This window comes from Giraffa tippelskirchi, chromosome 4 (assembly GCF_054371585.1).
Source record: "Giraffa tippelskirchi isolate mGirTip1 chromosome 4, T2T-mGirTip1v1.2.pri, whole genome shotgun sequence".
Taxonomy (NCBI): Eukaryota; Metazoa; Chordata; class Mammalia; order Artiodactyla; family Giraffidae; genus Giraffa; species Giraffa tippelskirchi.
In genome coordinates, this window is record NC_137278.1 from 87598946 (window position 1) to 87618526 (window position 19581).

Below are 19581 nucleotides of genomic sequence, written 5' to 3' on the forward strand. Positions count from 1 at the left end.
TTGACCATGAGAAAGACCCGCTGCTGAACTGAAGTCAACCTCTTTGCCTCTGGCCTGGCAACTTGAAGGCACGTTGAACACCTTCCTACGTCCAAGGACAGTCTTCCTCACTCCTCTGGGTCCTTAACCACCTCTCAAGGTAGTGTCCTGGGACCATGACCCTCTGAATGTGGCCCCTTTCGCCATCAGCTCTCTGGAAATATTTCTCATACTCTCCCCCTACCCCATGCCTGCTTTTACCTTGAATTGAATGTCACTAGAGAATGGAGGTGTGAGGCCTCCCTTGAGCTGGACAGTTTATCAATGGCATTAGCTTTATTTCAAGAATCAGGCTGAGCAAGTGGGTGTTTGTAAGTTTTATCTCAACAGCCCCCTGAGCTAAACAGGCAGGGACTGGAGGCTCAGAAAGACTCAACACCTCCCCAGGTGACACAGCCCAGAAGTGGGGCTGCAACCATGCCCAGGTCTGCACCTCCAGGCCTCCTTCTGCCACAGGGACCCAGGGCCCCTGGGCTCTATCTGGGGAGCTTCTTGGACAAAGGCAGGGGGAGACCACGCTGCAGGGCTGGGGCACCACTGTTTGCTCTGATCTGATGGGACAAGGTTTAAATGACGCCGGCTTGTCACAGCACAGTCCTTCTGGGATGTTACATTTCTAGACCTGGGGAGAGTCCTTCTCTGGAATATGCAGGGCAGTTAAGCCCGAAAGTGGAGCTCTTCTCCTGCCCAGTTCTCAACCCCACTTCCCTGACCCTGAGAGGGGCTCCAATGGTGGGCTTGGACTTGCCCTAGAGGACTTCATGGCAGAGGGTGGGGGGGGTGGGGTGTCCCCCTGTCCTGGGGCACTTTGTGCAGCTGCACCTCAGGGCCTGAAGCTTCCATTGAGGTAAATGTGCCTGGAGAGAGGTTTTGTTTTTCTTCCTTTCTTCTCCCCAATCTCCTTTTTATTTTCAGGATAAATGTCAGCACATTTTAATCTCACTTGTGAAATCTGGCTCCTGAAAAGCCATTGTTCAGGCTTACACAAGCTCAAGCACCCCACGGTACTCCTCAGGGTACCTGTTCCCACAGGCGTTCTCTCCCTTCCTTGCTTTAGATTGTCTCACTTGAAAGGAGGGCCCAGCCTCCATGTTTCCCCAGGGCTAACATCTGCTGGGTATTAAGGGATTCTTAAGCATGGACTAGGGTGGCAAGCCCTGGGAGGATATCTCAGCTCTGGGCATCAACCCTCTCTTATGCCATGTGTGCCCTGGGGCTTGGTGTATTCCAGAGGTCAGTAGGGATAGGATTAGAATCATGGGGAGAGATTTTAAAAGATGCTCAAGCTCCACCCCTACAGACTGTAGGATTCAATTGATCTGGGGAGAGAGATGCTAGCCTAGTGGAACAGGCATTGCTAGACCCAAGGTTGTGTGACCATGGGCATGTCATTTCCTATTTCTGAGGATAAAAGGCAGAGGCATAAGGCTCAAGACCTAGGAAGTGAGTCCTGGGGAAAGCAAATTGGAAGATGGAGTTTCAGGAGACAGGGAAAGAGACTTGGGGTTAGAATTCCAGGCCGCTGCTGGGCAGGGCGCTCCAAGCTAGAGTGGAGGCAAGGCTAGGCTACACTTCGGCACCCAAAACTGGCCAGGCAGGAGTCAGGGCACAGAGCAACCAGGCAAAGCAGTGGTCTGAAGTGTGGGCCAACGGTATCCACAAAGACTAGGCCCCAACTATCCAGAGCATGGATTCAAGTGGACATCCATACATCACCTGGATGAATGAGGGAAGGTCTGGCTGACTCCAAGTTCAAGGGGGCTTTCTCCTGGGACAGGTCCTTCCCCACCACCCTAGATAGTCCAGTGCACCAGAAATGGAAGAGGGAGCCTTGGCAGGAAGGCTTGGAAATTAGGAAGAAGAAAGGGGTCAACTAGAAAATCCAGTGGTTTAGAAATCGGGCCTGGAGATGTCCTTGAAGACTGACTAGGGTCATGAGGGGGACACCGAGTACAGGTAGAGGTCTGTCCCTCCCTCTCCTCAGAGGTGGGTAAGGGCTCTCCTGAGGGACAGATACCAGACAGGACACTCAGAACAAGGAGTCGCCTGGGTGGCTGTCTTCCTGTGAGGCCAGTGCCAAGACCTTTGAGGCCTGGACAATGGGCTCCACATGCAGCTCCTTCACTACAAACAGCTGGATTTGCCTTGGGACCTAGCTCTTGCTTCTCACAGTGATGGTTTCACTCTCCCCTGCTTCTCCACCTTGCACACCAGAGGTCCACACGTGGGTTAGAAGGGCAGAGGCTTGTATGGGAATTTAAGTGCAGTGAGGCTTGTAAGAACTGGGTTGACGGTTTTAGAACAAGTCCTTACACAGTTAGAAACGGAGCAGAGGGGAGTGGGGGTGGGTGTGGAAGGAGATGGAAGACCTGTTTTTTTCTTCAATTAGGCTGAGAAGATCCAAATAAATTCAAGCCTCGCCTCAAGGCTGTACTACCTGATGGCCATTAACCTTGAATGCTAAGGGGTAAATTGTGTTAAGTTTCACTTCTGAATATCCTCTAGAAAACCTTTTCTAAAAACTCTAGGCCCACATGAATTTGCCCTTCCTGGAATCCTATAGCACCATGGTTCTCAAACTTGAGTATGTATCAGAATCATCTGGAAGGTAGAGAGGGTATGACATCTTGAGAGTTTAATAGGTCTGGGGTGGGCCCTGAAAATTTGCCTTACTTAGAAGCTCCCAGGTGATGCGATGGTGCTGGTCTGGGGACCACATGTGGAGAATTACAGCTATTAACACACACACTCCTCTACATTACAATTTCAGGCTTTATTTGTATTTTGTCTGGAATGAGTCTGGAATTATTTTCTGCACGTCAATCGATCTCAGGCAGATCCTGATTCCTTGGGGCAGGGATTGTCTGTTTCATCTTCCACACTAGTTAGAGTATTGTTGGACATACAGTAAATGAGATATATATTGAGAAGAACTTCAGAGAATTTGGTTTTTACAAGCATATAGGGATCAACTAAAGTTAATTTTAGTATTCCCACATTTTGCAAGAGAGCATCTATTTTTTTTCACACCATTCACATTTGCAGAGAAAAATCTTAATGTACTTCAGCCATCTCCCAACCTCATGAAAGAAAAGCTTCAGTCTTGATTTAGGAAAAAAAAAAAGAGTTCATTCCTTCATCCTTCCAAACAAGGTACAGTACAACTGACAACAATACACATTACTGAAAAACACAACTGCATTTTATATTGCTCACTACTCTTTAAATAAGTAAAATTCAGATATTAAAGAAAAGAACTGCTAATCACATTAACGCATTACAGAAATCAAAATTAACTTACCTCACAAAATAAATTAAAACATTAAATATTAACCTTTTCAGTGCAACATATACAGAAGTCAGAGTAACAAGTTCTAAAAAAAAAAGCATCGGGTTTGTTATAATAAGATAATGAAAGGCTGAACACTTCAGTATTATTACACTAGGAAGAGGTGTTGTGTTCAGTACCGTGTGTGTGTTTACCATGAGACCTTTTAGAAAGCCTGATAAAATCAGTGGCTAGAGAACAGGTCTTCTATTAGAACATTAAGAACAAACATATGTGTTCCTCTTGTTTCTGTGATGTCCTCCTTGGTCCTGGGCTTTTGAATCATTCCCCTGCCTCCTCCTTAGCTGAGCAGGTTGGGAGAAATCAAAGCCCAGATCCCACTATGGGATTAGGGTCTCCCGAGCAGTGTTGGAGCCTCTTTGAACTGTTCCTGTCAAGATGGCCTGGAAGAGCAGCCAGTGGTCCATGTGCACTGAAGCAGCCTGGACCCATTGGAAAAGCAGCCAGTGGTCCACATGCACTGAAGCAGCCTGGACCCGGGAACCTGAAGATGCAGACACTTGCTCCGCCTGCATAGATCAGGCTCCGAAAAAGCTCTGGAGGTGCACCTCCTCCCTCGCCAATGCGGGTGGGGGTAATGTCAATTCTACCGTCTCCTTTCATGGGCAAATAGACTCTGGGGACATTCTGCCCCTCTCCTCTGCTGGCACACAATGGCAAGCTCAAGTCGTGCTTGTTTACCACATGTGCTCAGATGTGTCTTCCAGATCAGGGTTGGCTGCTGTATATCCTTCCATCTAGAAGACGTTTCCTGCCAGCATGCTTAAAGAAGTCACAGCCTGTATAGCAGTGGGAGAATCCAGGCTCCATTGAAGATGTGGAAGCAGTCTCTCCCTTCCCCTGCCCCTTTTAAATGAGGGTTTTGCATTTCTCCTGAGACAGATATTGGAAACAGCTGTGTTCCCCAACCCCTGGTATGCAGCTGCTGACCCGGTCAGATCTTGGGAACAAGTCCCTAATCATAATGAACTTGGCTTTGTAAAAAGCAAGGAAACACAGGGAACCTACAGAATTGGATTAGAGGATGACTTTTAACCTGAAAAGGGGGCATTTTTATATCTAAGCAAAGTACCAATGCCACAAATAGCATAGGAATCCAATGCTTAGTGGCCATTCTGATTTCGAAGAGAGAAATCACTAAAGAAGCAAGGTTCTCATATCCTGGACATGGACAAAGGCCCATCCAGGTGTGCTTTGATCCCAGCCTCTGCCACCAACTCTCCCAGGGTGGCACACATTGGAGCTTGTGCACTGCATGGTCATATCAGCACTGGAAGGGGGGGCACCAGCAGCTGTGACTGGAGCACTCACAGGCACTAAGTATGAAGTCCCGCAGGAAATCAAGAAGGTTCTTGGTTCTCACCTCCTCACCCTTCTGCAAAGGCTCTTAGGTGCCTACAGACTGGACACTGATTCTTCCAACTAGTAGGTGGAGAAAACCCCACAAGACATTCTCAATATCAGCTCTTCCTCTTTAAAGGCAACCAGACCTCAAACAGTCTCTAAAAGACTGAGGAAAGATTGTTCTAAAGTAAAAATGTGATTTCAAGTTAAAAACCAGTGATGCCACTCCACTTTCATTAGTCTCCCTATACCGGAATCAGACTTTCAGGAGAGCCCGATGAAAAAAGGGAGGGCAAACTGAGGTCCACAAACCAGTGTCAACTGCATCGGGCTCCGGGGGTGAAGCCCCAGCCTGCAGATCCGCTGCTGTAGGACCTGCGTAAGGAATGCAAACTTAAGCATATATTCTCTCATGACTAGACCCCAGGAGCTGTGTCAGTTACACTGCTGTTGAACAGATCCCATTTCTAATCTCTGTGCTTTGGGTGCAGCGTCATTCAATACAAGTGCCAGAATTGTGACACAGGTCATATAATTTTCTCAACTGTAAGAAATACAGAGAAAATGCACTGCTATAGACATACTGGGCAGAAGAATTCCATGAGGACAAAATGACCTGGTAGGAATTTCAAGCTCACTTGATATATTTTAAAAGTCCCTTTCATGATGTGAGGAGCTAGAGGCACTGAAGGGTTAATAGGCAGAGATCTCCTATTTTTCAAATATTAGTGAATAAGAGTTCCCTCGCATAAGGAGTTTACATATTATTTCATTGTTTCCTTGTTTCCAAATTTTCATAACAGTTCCTAGGGATGAGCTCCACCATGAAGTTGGAGTGAACCAGGGTTTCCCACAAGCAGGCCCACTGGGTTGGAAAGTACCCAGGAGAACAATTTCTCCTTCTCTGAGAGAAAAGCAAGACCCACATGATGGAGGCAGCTTAGTAAGAGTTTTTGTTTTAAAAGAACAAAAAACAAAAAACAAAAACTTAGCATCCTGAATGGAAAAGAAAAATAAAATCACTGGAATATTTCTCCTAATGCTTAAAAATAAATAGAAAAGTTCAATTTGCCCTTTTCAAAATAAAGCAACAAATCAACCAAGTAACAACATGGAAAATAAGTGACTGGTCCCCTTTCACGGGTGCAACCCCAAATGCCCGTTGCTCTCTGCTAAAGCTCTGTGTCTAAACAGATTCTCAGACAGCCCACCAGAAGGTTAATAGGTTTAAGAAGAGCAGTGTAATCACTGTTGTGTTTCCTCCTTGTAGATACACACACAGACTCTCTTCCTCTTCCTCAATAAGGTGCCAGGTCTCCACTGTAAGATCTGCTAACTCTTCAGCAGTAATGTATCTTGGGGCATTTACCAGTTTTGTGTATTAAATGGCGTGACCTCTGAACCCCAATCTTTGCTCCCATCAGTAACTCCTTCTCTGCTTCCATCTCCACCCATCCTGGTGCTTCACCACTCCCCCAAGTTTTAGCTGTCCCAAAGAGACCAGACATTTCTAATCAGTCCAGTTTTTTGGCCAGCAATACATGGATCATTGATGTAGATGTCTGAAAGGCTTTTACGCTTTTTACACTGACTTAAGAGATTAAACTAAAATCATCATCCATCTAATAAATAAGTTATCTCTGAGGATGGTGACAGCTCAGGAAGGTCTTCAACATCATGTGTCCATGGAAGACACTGGGCTGGTTGAGGGTTTCATGACAGAGGACTGGTATGGCTCCTTCTCCACTGGCGTCTTCATGTAGCAAAAAGCAGTGATGCTTTTTTTCACCATTTTCTCCAATAAGCAGATAAGAAAAAAACTGTAACAATTATAGGAACTCCAGTGTTGGGCACGATGGAGACTATTGTGGGGAGACGGGTCTGGTATCTGTAACTGGCAGAACACACCTACACACACCTGGATGCAGATGACGAAGCACATAGGTCATTAGGTAAATAGGAGGCCCACCCCGTGCCATTCATTTCTGACCAGTCTTTAAACTGTGGTCCACCGATTTCTTCTCCAGGTCACATCGGATAACCCCAAGCAGACAGAGTTCTGGACAGAATTTTGAAGGAAGGCCCACATAAAACAAAAAGCCTGCACAGGCGATGACAGGCAGAGAAGGAAAGGCCTGCTGGCCCATGCCTGGCAGCCCTCGTTGTGCCGAACTCAAGAAGTCCTTTTTCCCTCTGGCTGCTGCAGGCCACCTGGCAGAACTCCTCCTCTGGGCTCTTCAGACCACTGGAAGGAAGGAAAAACAGGTTAAGCTCTACAGCACACTCCAGCCAGGCTGGGAAAACTGGCATGGGACAGAAACTTGGGGATGCACCAGCCCAAGTCACTGGGTTCTCTTGGGCAGTCAAGTCCACAATCTGCTGGTTCGACCACAGAGGCAGTAGCTCCTCAATCTGTGCTTTCAGCACCAAAGGAAAGAAGGAAACGGGGATACACCCTGTGTGAAGGCTTTCATTCAGCTGGAGGTGATTCAGCCCCGTCTGCAGCCAGTTCCCTCATCAGCAGCAGCTTAGTGGGCAGCTCATGAGCTGGTCAAGGGCTCTGGCAGCAGAATGGCTTCCTCTAAGGCCATGGAAGAATAGACCCCCTTGTTTCTCAATGGGTGGGCCCTGAGGGTATCCTCTGTGCCTGTCATGGGGAAGCAGGGTGCATGCACCCAGTCCCCAGCAGCTCCGGAGTCCAGTCCAGCCTGGACATCTTCCTGCACTGGTCTCTCCTGGGTTCCCTGGAGGTGGAGCATACCCGTCATCTTAAGAAGAGGGGCTTTAGCCTTGGTGGCCATCTCTGCAAGGTCAGACCCATCGCTGGGTTCAAAGCCAACATTCTCTCAAAATGTAGGTAGAGAAGAAGTGACATTAACAAGAAATTTACTCCACCCTAAATGACTCTACCAAGGTGCAGATTGAGGGTACAAAAATACTATCAATTTTCTTAAAAAGCCAAACACAATTTTTTTCTATTGGTGTTAACAGACAAAACAAAAATGTTTATCTTCATTAGCTCAATGCATGGTCCCCCAAGGTAGTGGAGGAAATGGGAGTGGGGACTTCAGAGGCCCTGGGTCTCATCCTAGCTCCTCTAGGGACTCAGACCTTCCACACAGGTCTTTGGCAGACTCAGTTTACCCACACCCTCCTTAAGACTACTGCGAGGATCAATGAATTCAGTTAAGTTCAGTGCAGTTCAGTTGCTCAGTTGTGTACGACTCTGCGACCCCATGAATTGCAGCACGCCAGGCCTCCCTGTCCATCACCAACTCCCGGAGTTTACCTAAACCCATGTCCATCGAGTCAGTGATGTCATCCAACCACCTCATCCTCTGTCATCCCCTTCTCCTCCTGCCCCCAATCCTTCCCAGCATTAGGGTCTTTTCCAATGAGAACTCTTCTCACGAGGTGGCCAAAGTATTGGAGTTTCAGCTTCAACATCATTTCTTCCAATGGACACCCAGGACTGATCTCCTTTAGGATGGACTGGTTGGATCTTCTTGCAGTCCAAGGGACTCTCAAGAGTCTTCTCCAACACTACAGTTCAAAAGCATCAATTCTTCGGCGCTCAGCTTTCTTCACCGTCCAACTCTCACATCCATACATGACCACTGGAAACACCATAGCCTTGACTAGACAGACCTTTGTGGGCAAAGTAATGTCTCTGCTTTTAAATATGCTATCTAGGTTAGTCATAACCTTCCTTCCAAGGAGTAAGCGTCTTTTAATTTCATGGCTGCAATCACCATCAATGAATTAGCACCTTCCTAAATCAAAGAACCGCTCACACACAATTACTATGGCTCTTGAAATGAAGATCAAGTAAATGGCCGTTCCCTGCCTTCATTTCCCTCCAGGTCAGATCACCAGGAGGCCAAAGGAACACAGCAGGCACTTTTCTCCCTGGCCTCTCCACGCAACCTTGAGCTAACTGTTCAGTAGAGAAGCCACTCTCAGGTGGATGAGGGTGGGGTGATTGTCTCTTGACGAACCACTTCCTAAAAAGGAAAGCTAAGTTTATAACAGTCTTTTCGGTCAAACAAGCATTCCAGAAACTCATTCATGTGAGACTTTTCAGAGCCTGTCTGGATTAACTTGCTATTTGACTCCAAGAGCCCGGAGTTAGGGATGCTCGGAGAAGGCTCTGAAGATGTGAGTGTGGCATCCTAGCCAGATGTCCAATCTTTTTCACGGATGTTGGAGACAATATTCATGGAACAATGGTAAGCTGAATGAAGATCACAGGATTCTAAGAGTTCAGAGTCCTTCAAGACCTTCTAGAAGCCGCATCTCTCATTTCACTGATGGGAAAGGGAAGATGATTTCTCAAGAGAAAGAGAAAGAACATCTGTTCTGTGTCTCCCGTCTGTGATACACCAGGTTCTTTATCTCAGTACTTATTTAATTTGCATGACATCTTTTTAATGAGAAAACCAAGGCTCAGAGACGTTAAGTCACTTGTTAAAGGTCACATGGTCACAGGTAAGGATAACAGAGCTACCTGCTGAGGAAAAGACACATCGGAATAAACTGTATCTGACTTGGTAGGATAAATGTCCTCTTCTTTTTCTCCCTTCTTTCTGCTTCACCCTCCAAGAACTTCTGCCCTGACTTGGAGAAGATGGACTTTTTCTCTATCCAATAGTGTCTCCCGAGGGAAAAGTCCTCCCTCAAGGCAGCCTCCTTACCTGTTTCTGAGTGGCAGCAAGCAGTCCTTCCCTTCAGGAGGGCGCTGGGCTTCTCATGCCGGCAGATGAGCGCCCGGCACCACTCACAGTGTTTTCGGACCTCACAGCAGCTGCAAAGGTGCAGAGAACATGGGCTGGGTAGGAGCCTGGCAGGAGTCCCCAGCTGGTGCAGTGTCTGCCACAGGGGCCTGCCGGGCAGCTCCAGGCTCTAACCCATCCTTCCACTGGAGCTTCCAGTGGGACAATCACAGCACAGGGCTGAGGGCTTTGCAAGGAGGTGGCCTTTGGGGCCACTTGTGGAAGGATCTGTTGGCCACCCCAAGAGACCAGCTCTATGTGGCCGCTCCTCTCTGGGTTGGCCAAATGGGCTCCAGTTGACAGAAGGGACCAGTCACTCCCCACCACCCACCCGCACCCCGGTGGCCCAGCTGTTTGCTCCATAAAGCAGCAGTTGGGTCACTTAGAACCACTGTCAGGACTGGGCCAAAACAGCTGCTTCAGGCTGGCAGGGCTGTGAGGGCTCAGGACGGAGGTCATTCATCAGGAGCAGCCAGCAAGCAGTAAAGCAGGGACTGTGGGTAGACCGCATGGACCCACGGAAGGAATGAAGGAACAAGTGAAGCAACTCCATGGCTTCAGATCTTTTTCCGAAGACTAACACTCTCTGGTCGTGGCAAACATCATCCTCTCAGGGCACCTGCTACCCATATTTCCAGGGAATATCAGGCCAGTATTCTGGCCCAATACTGGAAATACAACCTGCGGGTCTGTCCCTTTGCAGAGCAATCCAATTGGGAGATATAGGCAAGCAAATGAGGCTAAGAACACCTGGAAAGGGGCTCAGGAAGGCTACCTGGAAAGGGGCTCAGGAAGGCTTCCTGGAAGATGCCAGGCAGTGATTGAAGTCTGGAGGAAGAGCAGAGGAAGTAACAGCAATAGTGGCTTTAGGATTTGCAAAGAAGAAGTGTGGCTGTTAACTGCTCACAGGAGGCTTGGAGCCTTTTCCACTTCCCTCTGGAACCCCTGCACATCCCCATCACAATGGTGAAGACTCCAAGCCTTTGGCTCTGCTTCCAGTCAGAGCTCTGCTCTGACCCATTTGTTGGAGATCTCCTGGGCTGTGCGCCCTTCATACTGCCTAGCTTTCACCAAAATCCCTCTTCGCTTTGCTAACACCAATCAGACATCACAGCGGTAAACTGCCAAGGTGGCCCTGCTATCTGGGAGCGCTGCAGATGGCCCCGGGAAGGCAGGCAGGTGGGGGACCCGGCCTCAGGAGCAGTGAAGACTTACTGTATCAGCACACACGTGATGATGAGGACAGCCAGGGCCACGATGGAGACCACCACCAAGGCGGTGATGGCCTGCTTCTTCTGGCTGGCAGCCACCACGGCCAGGAGGTCTGCGTGTTCACAGCGTGCACCAACGTACCCAGAGTGACAGCTGAGGAAGACAGGGACATCAGCATACTCTCCGGCCAGAGGTCTCATTCGTCCCACTTTCCAGGAGGACTGGACTGGAGAGATCCAAGCCCTACAAAAAAGCCCAAAGGGGCCCCTCCAGCCTTGGCTATTGGAGGCAAAGGTATCAGTAAAATCGCTCCGACTCCCCTGCACAGGCTTCCCTTGCTTGGAGAACGAGGTAACTCATCAGCTTATCATCTGAGGAGGCAAGGTGCTGCTGAAGCACTCTGGTATCATGGTTACTATGCCAGATCCTGGGGGAGTGAGGAAGGCAGCAAATGTGTCTAGGACGTGAAGCTCATTTTGGCAGTTCATAAAAACCCAGATTATTTTTAAACTAAGTGTGTGTATTCAGAATTCCCAGTGATGAGAGAAAGAAAACACGCTAAACCAGCAGGAGACAAAGACTGTGGCTTGATTTTTATCGTCTTTGTCAGGGTTAATTAGTCCTGCAAGCATTTACCAGGCGATCCAGCTCACGGGGCATGTACTGGGGTAGAACCAGCAGCACTGTCTGGTAATTTTAGGACCTGAAAAGCCACTAACCTCTTATGAACCCCGGGCTTCATTTCCAATAACACCTGACCTCTCTCCACTAGAGGATTAGTAAGGGCACAAAACAATCCATGTTTATGAATATGCATGTAGTCTCTAAAGAGTGATACCAACACATAAGGTGATAGTATTAGTGGTATTGCTACGATTCAGAGGTTCCTTGTTATCAAACCATTTCAATAACAATTCCATGTAACTTTCACGTATGCTAAACTCCCCCCAGATTCTGGGTGGGGGAGGCAAGTGGCTCTTGCACGATGGTTCCTCAGGAGTCATGAGGAAGCGACAGTCATGAGGAAGACAGTCGTTTACTAACACAAGCACTGCTCCCCACCCCCGCCATCCTTCACAGTAGAAGATACTTAGCTTTCATATGGGTCCCCCTTTGTCTGGGATGACTTTCTAATTATAATGAAAATGTTTGATCCCCTTGGTCTTCTCAAGTGGAAAGAAAGAAAGTGAAGTCGCTCAGTCATTTCTGACTCTTTGCGACCCCATGGACTTGTAGCCCACCAGCCTCCTCCGTCCATGGAATTTTCTAGGCAAGAGTATTGGACTGGGTTGCCCTTTCCTTCTCCAGGGGATCTTCCCGACCCAGGGATCAAACCTGGGTCTCCTGCACTGCGGGTAGACACTTTACCGTCTGAGCCACCAGGGAATCCCAGGTAGGGTAGCTTCATTTCCACAGGGGACGTCTCCAGGAGCAGTCTTGCACCAAACATCAGACACTAGATTTAAAAGGTTTTATTCCTCCTCTCGCCCCCACCTCCTGCCAACATGACAATGATAGTTAAACTTCTTTAAAAAGAAGTCTACCTTTTGATGAAGTAGCCTGTTCCCTTTACTTTTAAGTTAAATGGCCTTTGAAGAATAAGGAAAATAAAGGGGGGCCAAAGGTCTTGATGTGTCTGCTATTGTGCAGGGCTAGCCCTGGGGTCTTACATTTGTGATTCCCTTAAACCTGGGCTTCCAAACCCCAGATGCCAGGAGTCACAGGATAAATACAGGGTATTTTCCTGGAGCATAGCTTTTGCTCAATGTTAACAGAAGTTTAATCATTTCAATGTTAAAAGAACAGGTACCATATGAGTTTAAGATTAAGGCAAACAGGAGATGTTGCAAAAATGGCTGCTTAAGGCCACAGCCTGGGATACTGGAGCATATAAGCTTCGGTCTCTAAGGCTGCTTAATGGAAAAGTTTCCCACTGGTGCTCTTTATTCCAAAGCTCAATTGTTATGTACCTTATTTAAAGGCATTTTTAGTTTGAATTCAGGTACTTGCTTTCAGTCAAAGATTAATTTACATTTGACCCATGTTTTCTCATTTAGTCTTTGCATAGAAAAGTCAAGTCAAAAAAAAAAAAAAGAAAAGAAAAGTCAAGTCATTTGCTTGTGACTACCATGCCAGGGAAGGCTTCCCTGGTGGCTCAGGTGGTAAAGAATCTGCCTGCAATGTGGGAGACCCTGGTTCAATCCCTGGGTCAAAGAGAAGAACTCCTAGAGAAGGGAATGGGCACCCACTCCAGTATTCTTGCCTGGAGAATTCCTTGGACAGAGGAACCTAGCGGGCTACAGTCCATAGGGTTGCAAAGAGCCGGACTCTGCCAAGGAAGAGAGAGAAACCCATTCCCAGATCTGTGGACCCCAGCAGGCTGCTGCCCTTGTATACTATCTGAGATTGGGATAAAAAACTGCAGATTAAGCTCTTGATCTTGAAACAGTAAAGGAGATGTGAGGTTTTAGGTCCAACAATGCAGGGTTCTCCACCAGACCTAAGGAGAGAGCAGGCTCTGGGGAGGAGGAAGATGCGGGAGCTCTGGCAAGAAGACTTTGCTTGAAAAAGGATCTGGACCACAGAAGTGTGAATAAGAGCACAGACTCTCATAGGCTCAGGCTAGGAGGGCGATGACTGGGTGGGTTATGAAACAGGGGCAAATTTTTTTTGGTTGGTTTTAATAACAGGATCACGTGAAGGCCAAAGTCAGGAAACAGCTCACCCTGTAGGCAGGGGAGAAAACAAAGGCACTGGTCCCTTCCCACCAGGAGAAAGCTAAAGTGTGAACTGAACTTGAGACTGAGAGGTGATAAACAACATGCACAGGTGATACACAGATGAAGCTGTGAGTGTCTACACAGAATCTTGCAAAGGGTGCCCCCTCCAGCCATTCTGAGTTTTCACTCTGCACCCTGATGGCTCCCACCTGGGTTGTGCGCTTCCTCCTCCTTTCATTTAGCATCCAACACCCCATATCTGCAGGGCCCTAACCTACCCCCTCTACTTTATCTCCTGTCACTTAGATTTTAGCCAACCCAAGAGTCCCCCACCTCCCAGTGTCAACTAAACTAGTGCCAGCACACAGACACTCAGGACACACCTGTCTGTGAATGAATGAGCGAATGAATGATTACCTTCCCCTTGTCCATCTCAGCTCCTGCTACCTTCTCTGCCTGTGACATTATTTCTCACTTTCTTCCTCAAACTCCATCTCAAAGACCACATTCTCCAAGAAGATATAATTTGAAGACTCACTCATTCATTCATCCATCCATCCATTTTTCAAAGCTCTTTCCATGGTTCTCTATAGCCTGTCTTTCCCTAAAGGCCCGTAGGACTCGCCCACCTCTGTGACTGCCCCTCCTGCCAGCTTCACTGGAGGTCAGCCTCTAGGTTCCGGCAGGCAAGACCGAGCTCTACAAAAATTCTGGTGAACCACTGAACAGAAGAGGGTTGGGGAGCCTGGGCTTTGTGAGATGTCTAACCAGGAATTGTGGCCAAATCAATGAGACTTCTCTGCAGTTGGGTGTTGGTGTTGTTTTCTCCTAGGGAGGGGAGTGTGATGATGATTTGCACAGCCATTCATGAAAGGTCCAGGCTATAGGAGAGGCAATTTCACCCAGCTTAAACTCCTTTAACCCACAGGCCGTGGGAGAGGAGGATTCAAACATCTCCTCAACTGCTTGGTTCTGGAAACGCTATGAACTAACAAATCAATGCTGGGGACTCCAAGAAATCCTATTTAAATAAAAGAGTGGGAGCCTAGTGCTAATTACAAGATTAGGTTATTGAAGGCTATGCTAAACTCCTACATGAATCATCTCTGTTAATCCCAACAATAACAACTGCATGTAAGGTCTGGGCTGCTATTTACCTTGTTTTACAAATGGGGGAAGAGGGTGGGGAGTGGATTCTAGAGTTTAAAAACTAAGGATCTCAACTGTGAAGGAGACATTTCTGGTGTAATGCAAAGATGTAATGATTTGGAAGATACTCTGGGATATTGATTCAATGGCAAACTCACAAACCACATTGCAAAAGGGAAGACAGGCTGCTGACTGCCCTGTAAAGGTCTTCCTGCTGTGGGTATAGCAAATCGCAAAGATGCCCCCAAACAATGCCATCTTAACTCACCAGGAAAGACAGCCCCCTAGGCTGAGTCACACTTGGCTGACTTTCTTGTTCTTCCTAACATGTGAGTGCTGGGTCCTTCACAACCAGCCTTGCCTCAGAACTGCTCCAGTGGAGGTCTGAGCCCATTTGGAATGTCTTCACGCCAAAAAGAATGCCTCTTTGTCCCCTTAGGGTCACAGCTACAAACACTCAAACACCAGTCTCATTGAAATAGGGTGCTCAGCATGTTTCTGAATGAAACCTTCCCTGGTGAGGCACGAGAGTTACATGAGTTGTTGCCAAAGAGTGGGTTAACCAAAAAGTTCGTTTGGATTTTTCTGTAAGACCTTTTGGCCAACCCAATACATGAGACTCTAGGTCACAGCCTAGGTGAGCTCTTAGAGTAGCGAGTCTTAGCACCAAGCAGTCCAACTGCACTGGGAGGCAGTATAGCCTGTGGTCTAGATACTCGAGTTTTTCCCAGGACCTCCCAGATCAAAGACTCTCTGAAAATGGGGCCTGGGTGCCTTAAAGAAAAGGCTGACAAGTGAAATCAACTCTAGCAGCACATTGGAATGGCCTGGCAAGCTTGAAAAAAAAAAAATCTTGATATCCAGGCCACACTCCAGACCAACTAAGTTAGAGTCCCTGAGAGTAAGGACTGGCATCAGTATTTTTAAAGCTCCCAGATGATTCCAACAGGCAGCCAGGGTTAGACTTTCTAAGGCAATTTAGACTTGCTGGTCTTGGGATGGACAGAGGTCCTTTTTTTCCCCACCACTCATCCGTAATATGGAGAAGGCAATGGCAGCCCACTCCAGTACTCTTGCCTGGAAAATCCCGTGGACGGAGGAGCCTGGCAGGCTGCAGTCCATGGGGTCGCTAGGAGTCGGACACGACTGAGCGACTTCACTTTCACTTTTCACTTTCATGCACTGGAGAAGGAAATGGCAACCCACTCCAGTGTTCTTGCCTGGAGAATCCCAGGGACGGGGGAGCCTGTGCCATCTATGGGGTCGCACAGAGTCGGACACGACTGAAGCGACTTAGCAGCATCTGTAATATAGGCAGGCTTCTCAGTTGCTCTTTACTGGGGGAGGGGGGGCAAGAAAAGGTTTGGGGACAAACATTTTTTAAAAATTTCCCAAGCTTCTACTAATATTAGACTTAATTATGCCAATTATTTTAGCATAAGTCAGACAATGAGGGGAAGCAGCACCTCACCTGGTCACCAATGACTCACGCTTGACTCAGCTGCTGCCTTGACCTCAGGTAGGCACTGGGTCCCACCTGGCTGCACATCAGAATCACCTGGGAAGCTTTGGAAAATGCCAAGGCCATGGCCACACCCTTGGAGATGCCCCTGACCAACTGGTCTGGGCACCCAAGTGACTCTAATGTGTGGCCAGGCCTGAGAACCACTAAGGCAGAACGGTCATTTAAGCTATAGAATCGAGAGCAACACTCCAAAGTCTGCCCCTTTCCCCTATTCCTATCTCTCTCTGGGCATTTCCCCAGGGTGGGAGCTGTACAATGGGTCTTCTCATTCAGGTGCAGGAGAAACCTGAGATGTGGCACCTCTGTTTAAGAAAGGAATCTGAATAAAATAGGAATTATTCTGTCACCACGGGGAATGGCAAATGTGTAAGCCTGGACATTTTCTTACACCATTTGACCATTCAGTCTCAACCGTTGAGAGTGGGTACTGTCAAACACAAGGAATGCTGAGTTTGTCTTCATAATTCTGAAAACGAGCCTCTGGAATCATATGCAGGCTGTTTCCCCCAGATAAGAACCAAAAAGAAAGTAGTGCCCAAAAAAAGACAGGGCAAAGTGCAGCACAGGAGGGGCAAGGATCCTGTCTGAGCTGAGGAGACATGGTGGCTGAAGATGAGGGGCAATGTGCTCCAACCAGGGGGTCCCTGGGGCCTTCTCTTCTTATGCTGATTCAGTCTGGAGGTAGCTTTGGTGCTTTCTTAGGAGCAAACAACAATAATTAAATGATGAATGATTTGCCGCTCTTTCTCCTCTGCTCAGGGCTTTCAGACCTTCTAGCCCTGTCCAGTTGCCCAGTTCTTCCCTCTAAGTCCTGTTTGCACCTGGTTCACAGTGCCTTTTAAAATTTCAAAGAAATAGTGATTATGCATGTAGAGCTGTGCTCTTATAATTTTTTTTCTTCTTAAGGAAAATACCCTCTAGTTAGACAAATAATGTTTCTAAGCAAATTGGAAAGTACATAAATTATAATAGAGCAGAGAGAAAAAGAAAGTCCACGTTACTGCACATCCGACCACCTCAAAGTCTGACTGACAGGTACTTCTTCTATATAGTTTTCTTAACATAGTTAAGATTTTTTAAAAATATTATTTTGTATCAATTTTTCATTTGACATCTCTTCACCACTTTACTATGTCATTAGAAACTACTCGACTTTCACCGTTCCTTCAGCAGGACCTGAATCCTTCAGCTGTGGTCATGGTTAACAACATACTGATCACAGTGGTGATAGTGCTGATGAAGGCTGCTCTTATACTCTGCTGGGAACTGGGCTTGAACGTTCTCCAATGCTCTAATAACACCTTCTGTAGTAATTCAATAGATGAATGGATGAAGATGTGGCACATATATACAACAGAATACTACTCAGCCATAACAAAGAAGTAAATAAGTCATTTGCAGGAACATGGATACAACTAGAGATTATCATACTAAGTGAAATAAGTCAGAAGGAGAAAAGGCAAATACCATATGATATCCCTTATATGTGGAATCTAAAATACAGCACAAATGAATTTATCTACAAAACAGAAACAGACTTAGAGACAGAAGAGACTTGTCTGTTGCCAAGGATCAATGGGTGGGAGAGGGATGGACTGGGAGTTTGGGGTTAGTAGATGCAAACTATTACACAAAGAATAGACAAACAACAAGTCTTACTGTATAGCACAGGGAGCTCTATTCAATATCCTGGGATAAACCATAATGGAAAAGAATATAAAAAGAATATATATATGTATATAACTGTTACTCTGCTGTACAGCAGAAATTAACACAATACTATAAGTCAACTATACTTCAATAAACAATAAATTTAAAAATAACTTTCTGCAATGATGCAAATATGTCTGTATGTGTGGTATCTAATATAGTAGCCACTAGCTGCGCAGAGGTACTTGAAATGTGGCTAGCGAGACTGAAAAATGAAATTTTAATTAAATAAGTTAAATAGCCTCACATGGCTAGTGGTTCCTATCTTGGACAGCAAAAGTTCTATATGCATTATGGTCACTGGGGCCTCATTACAATCCTGAGAAATACTCATCTCCCCATTTTATACACAAAGAAACTGAGGCTTAATGGTGCTAAGTCACTTGGGTCTGTCTGACCTTGAAATTTATGCCTTTAACTGCTGTGTGATCCTGCCTGGTGTGTGACTCTCAATATCTGCTTCCGGTGAGGGCAGACAGAAGGCGTGCACTTCCTCAAGATCTGTGTTTGGGTGATGTCCTAACTTCTCCCCCTAATCCCACCACCTGCTGGTTGTTGAGGTGATAGATCTACATGAAGTGGCTTAAGCACCAGCAGGAAAACCACCCCCAGTCCTGGTCTCTCGGGAGGCATGTTCTCGGTTACACGGGCAGTCTGCGGGCTTCTGAAGGCGGTCACCCCTCTCTGGGTGTTTGACTGTTCAGATCCCAATGGAAGGCACTGTGGCCAGAGCCAGGTGGAATATTTTCCTTGGCTGACAGAAATGAGCTTTCACACTTTGCTGTGGGAAAGTCAGGGAGTTCAGTCACCGAAGGGCATTTTGGACTGTGAGACACTTCAGCAAATTGCCACTGGCTGCCAACACTGGAACCCTGAAAACCTGTCACCTGGGTGGCTTCCTTCAACTGTTTTCCTTTGTTTGAAGGTTCTTGCAAGCAGCAGACCAACAGTTTGCAGAATTTGCCTCAGGGGAAAAAAACGGTGCTTGAGTCCTAACCTTGCATTTCTCTGGTTTCACTAAGTGCCTTCGGAAATTCTTGCCCTATTTGATTTCCAAGGTGGTTGGTGTCTAGCAGGTATTTATTAAAGAGAGACCAAAAAATACAATCTAGGGTTCATCTGAAGCATAAATATTTCAGGATGATGTTCACTACCTTTGGCAATTTCTGACTGGTTATTTGTTTTAACTTTTTTAATTTCATATTTTAGTGTGAGATATCATTTTAACTCTGGAGACCCAAAGACTATTGTTCTTATGGAAAACAAAGCTTAAGAGCCAACAGTATTTTAGAAAGAACTCCCTCTTTTCAGACTATAACCTTCGGCCCCTGTGGGTTTTCCTTGTAAGTCCATGACTGACATGCCCTTAACCTCAAGGTCTGCGAGTTTTACTGACCAGGATAAGTGCGTCAGCTCCCCCAGAGCTAGGGCGGTTCTTAAGAGCCGGGACAGCAGGCTTTGCTTTCTCTGCACGGACTCAGAATTTCTGGTCTAGTGGCAATGAATGAATTAGAACATTCTTCTAAGTACTGAAGGTACAAAAAGGTATAAGGTATGGTCCTGCCCTCACCGAGCTTACAGGCTCATGTGGCGACAGAAATAATCAAAGCTGGCTGTTATGAGCAGAAAAGAAAGGCAACAGGATGATGGACTGGCGGCAGCTTCGGTCAGGGAGCCGTGGGCAGAGGCGAACTGGGGAACCAGAGCGGGCAGGCTGTGCTCCAGAGACGCTGGGTGTCTGCTTGGAGTCGTAAACCTGAC

The 19581-nt window shown here is 47.0% G+C and overlaps 1 protein-coding gene across 3 annotated transcripts in view; it reads right to left on the bottom strand.

Moving 5' to 3' along the window:
* Positions 1-2793: 2793 nt before the first annotated feature.
* The window catches only part of TGFA (transforming growth factor alpha), a 110834-nt gene continuing 94046 nt past the window's right edge, over positions 2794-19581 (bottom strand). For all 3 annotated transcript variants that reach the window (XM_081587493.1, XM_081587494.1, XM_081587495.1), the window contains 3 exons: positions 10720-10869; positions 9427-9536; positions 2794-6977 (listed from right to left, as the gene is read on the bottom strand). In XM_081587493.1, coding sequence (XP_081443619.1) covers positions 6970-6977; positions 9427-9536; positions 10720-10869 — 268 coding nt within the window. In that variant the 3' untranslated portion in view covers positions 2794-6969. The remainder of the gene's footprint in view (positions 6978-9426; positions 9537-10719; positions 10870-19581) is intronic.